Genomic DNA, 12,605 nt, shown 5'->3' with positions numbered 1-12,605 from the left:
GTATATATGTATGTATATTTCTGTATGATGCAACTTATAACTAGTTTGCTGCTCTCTTTGATACCCCTTATCTAAATCTTGCTAAACCCTGAAATTTAGCCAGGGGGAAAATTAGGGTGACATGCATCATTTCACTTGTTCCCAATCCCATTATGTGGTAAGCTCTTCTTTTATTTAGTTTGTTCTAATATTATAGTAACACAGCACACTATATAAATAAATGATGATCATGACTATCGTTTATACTGTGTAATTACACATTTTCATTAATATTTGCAGTCCTGCTGTTTTGGAAAGTGCTGAAAACTTCACTGTCCTAATAAAGAACAATATACACTTTGCAGCCTTCAATTTCACAAAGTAAGTAATGACCTGTGCTTATGGTTATATACTGATATAATAGGTAGAACAGCTTATCATGTTGCCAATGACTGTGTGCTAAACCTCTGTATTCTTTTTGGATAGTAAACATTATATATGACGGTCTTTTTTTCAGGAAAAATATTCTACCAAAATATAATGTGTCGTGCATTTATGACCGAGTCAAAGCCCCACTCTGTCCCATATTTCGTTTAGGAGACATTTTAAGGGAAGCTGGAGAGAACTTTTCCCAAGTAGCAGTGCTGGTTTGTATTACATATAATGCATGTAGAACTGTATTTCTTTTTAAAAGTGTTGTAGTGATACTGGAGGTTGGCAGTCTGTCTGGTAGAACCAAAGGGGTCAATTATGAAAAGCGGGACATGGGGCAAAGTGTGAATAAACAGGTGAAAGTTCCATGTTTTCTAAGCGTTGCATTGTTACCACCCACAGACAGTGTATTTATGAGGTAGTCAGCAAGGTGCAGAGCAGGCCCGGACTGGCAATCTGGTTTCTGGCAAATGCCAGAGGGGCTGCTGTAAGATGCCATAGGCAGTCACTATTCATTGGGCTGGTGGGGGGCTGTTTGGGGCTCTGTGTACTTGAAATGCCAGGGCCTGTTTAGAATCCTAGTTCAGACCTGGTGCAGAGCACAGGTAAGCCCTCGTTCCAAGTGCTTTCTGAATATACCTTATATAATTTAGTTTTGTCATTATTTAATTCAAAAAGACTTTAGGCATTTTATGATTGTAATGTATGTATATTTTATCTATATAAGAACTACAACTAAATTTACTATGTATTAATTTAACTATGTAGCATATAGCTTTTACTTGTCTAGTGCCATTAGAATAATGAACATTTCACAGGCTGCTCTAGGTTTTTAAATCAAGAAATAATATATGTATTTTCTAAATACAGTGCAGCGTTGGGGTTCTGTGGTTCTTACAACAGACTTTAACTACAAGTTCCTGCACCTAGTAAATGAGGACCATAGTGATTTTCTTTATTTGATTCAAAAAGACTTTAGTCTTTTAATGTTTTTTTTTTTTTTTTTTTTTTTTAAATCTCTCTTGTACAGTTAGCTTATATAAATCTTCCTGTTTGTCAAGAAGGGGAACAAATTGAATACCACTTCTTATCTACCTGACTATTGTAAGAAATATTAGCTGCAATTGCCCAAGTTCAGCTTAACTGAATTTCAACCTATACTTTTTCAATTGTTTATCTAAGGACTGAACTCCACAATCACTTTTGTCAGATTGACAAAACGCACCCAACAGTTAAGTCGGTTAGTTAGTCACTTAGGTCAAAGTAAAATGGTACTTTTTACTTTTCACAGCTCTGCCCACTTTTGGGCATCCAACAATCATTATATTTTCATTCAGGCTGACCCCATGACTGTGTGATTCAAGTTTGGGGAGTGTAGCCTCAGAGCTGTAAGTGTGGCAGCAGTTTCAATTTCCCCATTTAAGTCAATGGGTGAAATTTGATTGGCTGTTGTTGACCCCTCCCACTTTGTGGTCATCCAACAAATGTTGCCGTTTCATTCGGGGTGACCCCATTATTAAGTTAAAGCTGTAAGCGTGGCAGCAGTTTGAAAATCTTCCCTGTCAAAGTCAATGGGAAAATTGGGGTGTTAGAGTGGTGCCACAAAAAGACGGGGGGCGGGATCGCATAGAAAAGTACAAGCAACCTGCTCCGCTATAGAGCGAAGAAGTGTGGGGAGTTTGGGTGTTGTACCCCTAAACCAGTAGGAGGAGTAGCGTTTAGAAAATGGGGGGCGCTAAGAAGAAGCGGTAGAATAAGCCAAAGTCAAAGAACAGTATGTTGGGGTTTTCAACCCAACACCAATAGTGCATATACTGCATGTCTGTTATGGATGTACTTCAGCTGTGTTTGTTAGCCGGGATTTGTCTTGTTTGTCATTCAGTCTGGGCATCTCTTCTCTTCTCGTTTCTTCTTTTAGGGTGGAGTTATAGGAATTGAAATCAACTGGGACTGTGATCTTGACTCCTTGAGATACAAATGTGAACCTCATTATAGTTTCCGGCGATTGAATAATAAAGTTGTTGATGAACGCTTGTACCCTGGATTAAACTTTAGGTAAGGGGAAATTCCAGGTGGCACAGGGTGATTCAGGTATAGAGGACATGCATAACAAGCCAATGGCCTCTACCCAGTTTACTAAGGTCAGAGTTATGTTTAAGAATCATTACAATACACTGTCCTTATATATAAATATAACATTACTTTTTAAACCCTTGAGGGTAGTACAGTCACAGACATCCAATCACAATGGTTCCATTGAACTTATTCAGTTAGGCGTTGGCTGAAACCGACAGGTGTAAGAAGGTACCATGATTCTCATTGATGCAAGTGTTAATTCTGAACCGTTGTGAAACAGCCAGGGTAAGGATGTCAAAGCGGCATTGTATGTTGATGAAAAGCGGTGTCTCGGAGGAGTTCGCCCTCCTATGTTGGGTCATTCCCTTACAGAGAGGTTGTTTTGTTTCCCTAATGTATAAGTCAGAGCACTCTTCACTACACTGGACAGCACAGACCACATTACTTTTCATGTGCTTTGGTGTAGGGTCTTTAGGGTGCACCAGCTTTTGTCTCAGAGTGTTGCTGGGTTTGAAAAACACAGGCCCAGTCTGGGTACCCACAAGTTTTCAGAGCTCCTTTTAGATGTTTATATTCCTTCAATTTAGAATCTGCATTTGATGCCACAGTTTCAGCCCGATGATGTAGAGTCCTAATGACACACAGTTAATGTTCCAAAAGGTGGTGGGAACCAAACAGCAAGTACTTGCTGTTTGAGTGGTGAAACGTTTTTAAGAAAAACTATAAATGGTGGCATTAATAAGCAATATTTATAAGATAAATTGTATAGGCTATTAGTGGATTTTGTGTGCGTTATAAAAAAAAATAAAAAATATTTATATATATCACAGTCAGTGCTCGAAACGTTGGATTTCTTTGCTTAAATAAACTTATAATTTTTTTGCTAAGTCCTGGTGTGTGCAGCTCACTGTCTTGCTATATATATATATATATATATATATATATACTGTATGCATCTTCAGTAATAATTGATAAGGGTGTAGGGACCCCAAATAATTGGGCCCCTCCAGCATTAGTTCCCCTTTAGACAGGCACTATGAGGGTGGCCTTATGAGATTTGGACACCTAGGTGTTAATGTGTGAAAAGGGAGTTTCCCTGCAAGTTAACAGCAACCACTAGATGTCGCTGTGCTAAAAGTATAAAAGTGAAGGACTCCCATGTTCAGCAGGTCTTTCTGCCTGGGACCCCCTCTGTAATGAGGTCCTCAACAGGCTAGTGTTCTAGTACAGGAGGTACTGTAACAGGTCACTCTAGGAGTGACAGGCAGGCTAGAGAGAACGGGCAGCGATAGCCCCAACAGTAGAGAGAGGGGTTAAGACCCCCCAGCACATCAAGGACCTGTAGTGTGTAGTAAGAGGAGCCAAGTCAGCACCTGGGAGTGTTCCCAGTGAAGGGGCCGTACGCGTGGACCGGGGTGAGTTCCTAGGTGGAAGCATTTGGCGGGAGTACCGGGGGTAGCCCAAAGAGAGAGTGTGTGACTTAAGCCGTCTGTGTGACATCCTCTGAAGTGTTCTGCCTGCATCAATAAACAAGTTCATCTGGTTCACCATTTTAACCAGTGTCTTGGCTGTTCATATACTGAGGATCCTCAACTGCCTGGTAAGCAGCTACCCCAAGGGAGGGGCAAGGTACCGGGAGTTGCTGGGAGTCCGGGTCCAAGGAGGACCTCATAGAGTTTTCCCAGGGAGGAGACATATAGTTCTACCTATACCTACCATGGGTGGAGGCACGCCATTCATTCATATCATACCTGTCCCCCATAATAAGCGGCGGCTCAGGGCTCCTGTAGCGCCACATGCAGGTGATTGTGTGTTATAAGTACCACAGTAGCCAAATTAGGGTTACAAGGGTTAGCTTGTAAATGTACATGCAGGGGCAGTATTAGATAAATTATTACTAGATAAGACTTGAGTCACAGCAACTAAGAAGGCCCTTCCATGGCCCATAACTCCTTCATCTCTAAATATGTCAGCTGGAAAACTAAAATCTACTGAAACATTGTTACATCCCCCCTTAGAATGCTGCTCAGGTAGGTTAGAATGCCAGAAGGCACCATTGGTGAAGGTTTTTGAGATATTTTACGCAACTAAAAGGAGATTTGTAGATTTCAGATACTTATAATAAAGTATGGTTAAACAAATAAATGTCCTTCATTTTTCCACAGATTTGCAAGACACTACAAAACTTCAGATGGAAAAGACACAAGGACACTAATAAAGGCATACGGGATTCGATTTGACATTCAAGTCTATGGCACAGTAATAATCTAAATATCTTTAGAAAACATGTTTCTCTAACAGTCAATCACTTTGCAGTAAATTAAGTGACCAACTGGTAAAACTCATCACATAACATACATCCACTAACCTGCAAATTATTCTGGCTACAATGGTTATAGTTACCTATGATTTTCAATTCAGCATTCAGGCATGTGTGTGAGGTAATTTCCGTAGGCACGGCCCAGCACGTGACGTCACTTGTGGGTATAGGCCAAAATTTTCTGCGGCGTGCACCTCACTATCCCCCATCCACTGATGCCTTTAAATTGACATATGTGGGATTTGAATGGATTAAAGATTGCATTGCAGTGTGTAAGCATTCTGCTCTTACTCTGTTTCAGCACAGAGGCCTGCAGTTAACCCCTTGACCATAGCACTTCCTGCATTAGGCAGCACTCAATATCTGAGGGACAGTTGGGGGGAGGCAGCTAGATGTCTCTCATTCCTGCCCTTTACTTTAGCATCATTCAGAAGCACAAGTTAGGGAGAAGCCGGTTTCAGAGGTTGCAGTTCCTGCAGGCTTTGCATGTAGTAAGGACAAGGTTCACCTTTGCCTCCTGACACTCTGCACTACTGCAAGTACAGCATGCAAGTGCAATTTTGGATTAAAGTTGCCATGTTTTTGTTTTTGTTTTTAATTTTTAACATTTTTATTGAGTTTTGTGACAATCCAACATTTATGACAAGATATTATCTGAATAAGGTTTACAGGAATATAAAGGCATGTCATACAGTATTGCAAATTATTAACATTATGTATTGTTTGTGATATAGCCTTATACAATTCAAAAATAAGAGGCATCAGAGAATGTCTGTCTGTTGTCCGGGTAATTTGGTGCTGGATTGTGTCATTTTACCTGGGGAGGGTGGGGGGAAAGGGGGGGAACCAGGCATAGAAATCGTCTGGAGGTCAAAGTCAGTTAGTAGGTTTCGGGTCTTAATTTAATATTGAGGCTGTTTAATAAAACTTCAGTCATCTCAGTTTCGATTTTGTTTCTCTCTTAATATTGGCCTGTGTTAAAGTCATGGTTCGGCAGGGTATTCACCCTTGTATTTGTTGAGCAGTATTTGCGGTATTATCAGTTGATCTTAATCTTTTCTTAGATACTCTCGCCAAAGACGCCAAGTGGCCCAGTGGTTTTGTTTAGTTTTATAGGAATCAGTGTGCAAGTCCTCAAAGTTGTGGATGTCCTCCATTTCCTGGATCCATTCTGAAATGGTAGGTATTGTTGGAGATTTCCATTTCCTAGGAATTATTATTTTAGCCGCATTAAGTGCATATTGGGTAAGTGATTTTTTGTATGTTGAAACCGGTTGGATATTGTAATGTAGTAGCACTGTTGCTGGGTTATTCGGTATATCTAACTGTAATTTATCATTGCAAATCTGTAATATTTCCGTCCAGTATTTCTTTATCTCCGGACAGTCCCATAGTATATGTATGAGGGTGCCTGGTGATTCTCCGCATCGCCAGCAATTAGCTGAGGTTCCAGGGAAAATTTTGCTGAGTTTGGCAGGAGTGTGGTACCAACCGGTGAGGATTTTATAATTGTTTTCTAGTATTCTGCAACTCCTTTGTCCTGTGAAAGATTTGAGTATTATTCCTTCCATATCTTGTTCTGTGAGTTGTAAATTTAATGCTTTTTCCCATTTTAAGAAATGTAGTGGTTTCGGGGAGGAAGCTGTTATTTGTGATATTAGATCCTGATATATGGTGGAGATATTGCTTGAGGGGGGAATTTTTTGTCGGCATATCTTTTCAAAAGTGGTGTATAGTTGATCTCCAGAGTTGCCTTTAAGGATGGGTGAGATAAAGCTTGTTAATTGGTGGTACTTGAAGCGTTCTGAATTCGGTAGGGTAAATGTAGTTTGTATTTGTTCCCATCGAGGTAGTGAGGCTTTGGGGCACAGATGAAAGATTTGTAGTGTTGTGTCTTGTTGCCATGCCGCGAAGTAGCCTTTTTATAGACCAGGAGGGAAGGCCGGGTTGTGTGTTAGAGGAGTCATTAATGAATGTTCTGATTTTAGTTTATATTTATGTTGAAGTGAGTCCCATGTGTCCAGTGCATAGTCAAGCAGAGGATGTCCATTCTTTAGGCCCTGGCGATGTTTGGGTGGTAGCCATGGCAACAGTTTGAGAGGTTGTTCCGCGAAGGAGTTGCCATGTTTTTTTACCTACAATGCAGCAGTTTTTCCCATATTTCCAGCTCCACTGTGGCCAATGTATCAAAACATGCCTAATTGTGTATGCACATTTGACACAATTGTGGTGAAATCTGTATAGCCCTTTTTGTAAAAAAAATTTTTTGCTGAGCTTCAACATCCATACCAATGTTAAAAAAGATGGTTGAACATAATTTTACATTTCAACTATTTAAAACTCTCCAATAATATCAAAAGTAGAATCCCCCTTCTGGTATTTAAAATATAATATATATCATAGCATATATATATATATATAGTAAGCAAGATCAGACATACAGACAGTCCGTTAGGTGAATAAAGTCCATTTTATTAAGTACCGTGACTGACTCTGGTATCAAGCAGGAGCACAAGAAAAACAAAAGTAAACAAAACCCTTGCCACACTTGGGCTCTAACTAATACATAGGGTGCTTCCCTCTCTATTACCGGTCCCCTACTGGGATTACTGGCTAAAACAAAACACAACTCCCCAGAGTCACAGTACCTTTTGAGAGTCCTTCTGTTTGGGAGAAAATGCTCCAAGCTGCTTCAGGCACAGACCCTCACACAGCAAGTTCAGACCTCAGTCTCAGCTCCAGCCCCTTCACTCTCTGACTGCAGGCATATCTAGCCTGCTAATTATTCCCCAGGTGAGACTCCCTTGGGGAATTAACCCACTTAGCACCGCTATACATGAGGGAGTAGGAGATGAACCTAGGGGAAATAGATCTCCCTTCCACCTGTTTACCTGTTACCAGTTCACAATATATATATATATACTGCTTACTGACATTTGCACAAAGCAACCCAGATGCCCAGTTCATAGACATAAAGGTCGGGCCTAACAAACAGTTATATCAGACAATCAATCGTCTGTGCTATACCAATAGTTTTGATCACTCAAAAGAGAAAATATATTTGTCTGGTAATCCTTCAGGAAAATACCACATGTTGGGGGTCATTGAAAAACTCAGATGGAAATGCATCTAGGTATAATTGGTTTTTTTTCCAGTCATCAAGTTTTAGATCTGCTGTAATTTGTCTATTTATTTAAATCTATATTTGGCAAAGTAGGCTTTGCCTTTAACACACCTGCACATTCCGTTAAAGGGGACCTGTCACCCTAAGAAATAATTACAAATTTTGTTTATCAAGCAAAATAAACTTTACTTACACTATATAAATTATTTTAAACTTATTTCCTTCAGCACTGGAATTCACAATTGCAGAAAACAGGCAGGCTCCATTTTGTGGACACTGTTATTAAGGAAAGCTGTGTATCCTGCCAAAACTTGTTTCTGTGCCAGTATGGGGGGACCTGATACCCATATCCATGCACTGGTTACACAATTAGATGGTGAGGGGGAATGTGAGGAGTGCAGTGATATCTAAGAAGTTCTGAATTGAAAGTGAAAGTAACTGTCTGCCCCACCCCTATGCCTAAGGCATAGAGGCGGGTCAGGCAATATATGATTGACAGCTGGGACATTTAAATGCTTATATAATGGGTTTGGATGTGTTAATAAAAAAATGACTTTGGGTTACATGTTTAATTTGAAAAGGGCTTTTATTATACAGCTTTTTATGTCTGAGTGACAGGTCCACTTTAAGGCTGATGCCACACGTGGCGTTTTTCCGCTGCGTTTTTTCTCAGCCTAAAAACGCTGTACAAGCCACACAGCCCGTGACTATGGCGTTTTTCAGCCTAGTACTGGTGACGTAAGCAAATCCCGTTTCCATGGTGCTAATAGTGCGAAATAGCAAAAAACCCTGCGTATTTCCGCTAGGTCTGGCAGCTGCCTTTGCGTATACATAGGAATAGCTTGCTGTGCAAATACTGGCGTATTTCGGCCTACGCTTGAAAAATCCGCTCTAAGGCGTTTTCTAGCGTATTTCCACATTGTGTGGTTTGCTTCGAGTCTTTTCAAGCTATTTCTATGGATGATGATATCAGGCGTTTTTCAGCCGCCGAGAGAATTAGAAAATACGCAGCGGAAAAAAGCCACGTGTGGCATCGGTCTAATGTACTCTCTGACAAACTTCCCCAGGTAAACTCCTGCATTTAATTTATATACTAGTGCTAACCCCACCCCCTCTGGGGAAATCAGAGATGGGTGGGTAAGGGGTATAATTGTGGCACCAGGTCAAGTTTGGTCAGGTTCAATCCATGCATCACAAATTGACTGCCTCCAACACAAATACAGGGGTTGTTACAGATTCTGTAGAACTGAGTGAAGATGCTGTGAGCATTGCTTACCATAATAATAATTATGTGACAAAGAATTGCGGTTAGACTCAGGGTTTTAAGGCAGAAGGGAAAGAATAGAATGTTTCTTTAATGAAAAAAGGTGATTTTTTTTGGCCTAGATTGCAAGAATAAAGCTGCAGTTTTAATGATTTTTGTTTGTTTGTTTCCCAGGGTGGTAAATTTAGTCTGTTTGAACTAGCGATATTTATTGGATCCTGCCTATCTTACTTTGGATGTGTAAGTTGGTATTTCATTTGTAACAATTCCACTTTGGGTTTTTATTTGTGTGAAGCAATGCAAGTGACATGCTTTTATTCGTATTTACAGGCATCACTTGCAATTGATTTCATTATTGGCCTTTACAAACCCTGTTGCTGTAATGCAAAGTCTGTTCTGAAATACTATAATGACAGAAAGTATGAAATGGTCCCTGGACCCGCTGTTCCACAGGTAAAATACTGCCATTTTTTGTTTTTCTTTTGACCAATTACATTTGTTTCAAATAAATCTGCAGGGTGCAAATTAATCATAGTTGTTAAAAGATTATTATTCCTTACAAAGCATTGTGCTTTTACTGCACCATCCCCTTAACCAAGGGGCCACTAGAAAAAACATTAGTTGTAACACTATCTTCCTGGCTACTTTATGGCCTGTAAGTATCCTGTAAGATTTGCTTGGTGCTCGGAATGGAGGATCGGCACCCTCTCACAATTCCAATGTAGTAAGTTGAACCAGCTCATCAGAGCTAGTGCAAGTGGGGTTTATCACTAGTTTATCACTTATACTGCAACATTTTGGGGGCATGCCCCTTTCATCAGTCTTACAAACCAGTGTAACTAATTAAAGACAACAGGCTAGCAAAGACATTAATTAACATCATCAATTAACATTACAACAATTCAAATACAATGTGAAACACTGAAAGGAAATAAAACTCAAGTTAAGTTAAGCCTCCAGAAAAATGTACAAAACCATTTCAAATGTTATTATTCTCCAAAGCAATATGGAGCAAGTCCTTGAGATATGCAACAAAACATCCAAATATTTTGCAGATTGAAGTGCCTTAATTCTTTAACCGCCAGGCATGTACGCCATACGTTCTGCCAGAAAAAAGGTTCTATCTGCCATGCACATACCCTGTATGTACATATGCCACCTCTGCAGAGAGTCAGGAGCGATGACCATGGTCAGACTGCAGACTGGAAGGGGGGAACGACAGCAGGGGCCCCGCACCCCCCCCTAAGGGACCCCCGTTGTGGTCCCCACACACTTGACTTGATTTGTATGTAAGAAATTGTGTGAAATAAATGTGTCAGATTGCAACATTTTTAGGTGATTTTCAGAAATCTCTTAAAAACGGCTAACTCTACACATTGGTACTTTGGTGTAGAAAGGAGTCTGGAATATTTGGTGGATTTTCACAATGTGTAGGAAGATCATGTCCAGGAAAAAAGAGACATAGCCCCTGATTTGTTGCTGCTGTGATGTCAGAAATGCCCCAATATGATTTGCCGACAGGTGTCTTGGTTTGCCGGAGGGGTGACTGGAATACAGTGATCACCAGTGTAGGAGCACAGAGACATAGTATCCCCTGCACACAGCCCTTAGTATATATCAACTGTTACTAAAAATGTGCAGTCAGGACCATGGTGTATTGCGTTTCCCAAAAGGGTCAGTGCCTGTGCATGGGTCCCTGTCTGTGCATCAAATAAATCTATTTTTAAACTGGCCATATACGTTTGGTTTTAGTCTTCTTTCGGTTAACATTTGGAAAACTAGCATTTACATTAAAATTGTAGGATAAAGTGCTAAAAATAATAATTATACAAAAGCGACATTGCAGAAATGCATTGTAGGTCCCCGAGGATATTGTCAGATATACAATACATGTACAGACTTTACCTTTATCCTAGCAAAATTTTCTAAGCTGTCCCATCCACTAAACGACCAGTCGTCATGGTACGAAAAGTATCGGGGCGATAATTTGGAGCCCACACATGGTCCAAAAATTGTATGAAATTACTTTTTGCATGATTATATCGGTGCGTGTATGGCCAGCTTTAGTGGAGCGCAAAGCACTTGGTCTCTCTGTAACCAATAGCAACCTCTCAGAAAAAGAGTGCCACAGGCACTAACCCTTAAGAAAATATTGCTACTTGCTCTTAATACAAAGTACTGGTCTGATTGCCATCTTGGAGTTAGGAAGAAGTCTTTTCCCCTCTGAGGCAAATTGGAGAGGTTTCGGAAGGGGTTTTGTGCCTTCCTCTGGATCAACTAGAAGTTAGGCAGGTTTTATACAGATATAAAAGGGTGAACGTGATGGATGTGTGCCTTTCTATTTCTTACAAAATATTGCACCTTTAACTCCGTGGGTAGTACTGTAAGCCCTATTCCTACTTGTACTGAGGCCCTTAAGCAAATTTATACTTGTACGTATAATGTTACTTGTGTATGATGGGTTAAGTGTGTGTATGTATATAGCATACCTCCCAACATTTGAAAGATGAAAAGAGGGACAAATTGTTTGGCCACGCTCACTTTGTGGCCATGCCCCAATTGCCACACCCCATTTTTAAAATTCATTTTTAAAAGTTAAAATAGTGCCCCCAATAGACAGCACCCCCATAGACAGTGCCCCCCATACACAGTGCCCCATTTGCCCCATAGACAGTACCCCCCATAGACAGTGCCCCCAATTGACCCCATAGACCATGCCCTCAATTGCCCCACAGACAGTAGCCCCCATACACAGTGCCCCCATAGAAAGTACCCTCCATACACAATGCCCCCATAGAAAGTGCCCCCATACACAGTACCCCCCATACACAGTAGCCCTCCTTACACAGTGCCCTCCCTATACAGTGTCCCCCGCACTGTAAAAACCGTGGGACAGTCCCGGTTTTTACAGAGCGTCCCGCTGTCCCGGATTGTTCAATGAATGTCCCGCACTACGGAAATGCAGAACATTCATTAAACTATCCAGGCCAGCGGGATGCGCTGGCTGCAGCCGAGCCGCTCCGACTCCGTCTCTTCTTGCGGCTCCTGCTTCTTATTCTGCTCCTCGTACGGCGGCGACAGGTCCTTTTATAAGGTTGTGCCTGTGCGTACCTGTGACGTCACACGTACGCACGGGGCGCAACTTAATAAAAGGTCCTATCGCCGCCGTACGAGGAGCCGAATAAGGAGCAGGAGCCACAAGAAGTCTATGGGGGGCACTTTGTATGGGGGTAATTTTCTATTGGAGGTACTCTCTATGGGGGCAATTGGGGGGCTACTGTGTATGGGGGGCTCTGTGTATGGGGGGGACAGTGTAAGGAGGGCTACTGTGTATGGGGGGCACTGTGTATGGGGGGTACTGTGTATGGGGGCACTGTATGGGGGGGCACTGTGTAAGGAGGGCTACTGTG

General features: G+C 41.2%; 1 protein-coding gene and 1 long non-coding RNA gene across 2 annotated transcripts in view; one reads left to right on the top strand and one right to left on the bottom strand.

Moving 5' to 3' along the window:
- LOC108645387 overlaps window positions 1–12,605 on the bottom strand; it is a 67,027-nt gene that overhangs the window by 9,109 nt on the left and 45,313 nt on the right. The gene's annotated exons all lie outside the window — the stretch shown is intronic.
- p2rx7 (purinergic receptor P2X, ligand gated ion channel, 7) overlaps window positions 1–12,605 on the top strand; it is a 33,172-nt gene that overhangs the window by 16,223 nt on the left and 4,344 nt on the right. The window contains exons 6-11 of the mRNA XM_018090538.2: window positions 280–360; window positions 497–626; window positions 2,330–2,466; window positions 4,653–4,746; window positions 9,370–9,435; window positions 9,526–9,646. Coding sequence (XP_017946027.1) covers window positions 280–360; window positions 497–626; window positions 2,330–2,466; window positions 4,653–4,746; window positions 9,370–9,435; window positions 9,526–9,646 — 629 coding nt within the window. The remainder of the gene's footprint in view (window positions 1–279; window positions 361–496; window positions 627–2,329; window positions 2,467–4,652; window positions 4,747–9,369; window positions 9,436–9,525; window positions 9,647–12,605) is intronic.

This window comes from Xenopus tropicalis, chromosome 1 (genome assembly GCF_000004195.4).
Source record: "Xenopus tropicalis strain Nigerian chromosome 1, UCB_Xtro_10.0, whole genome shotgun sequence".
NCBI classification, from domain to species: Eukaryota; Metazoa; Chordata; class Amphibia; order Anura; family Pipidae; genus Xenopus; species Xenopus tropicalis.
This window is presented reverse-complemented; position numbering and strand designations above follow the sequence as displayed.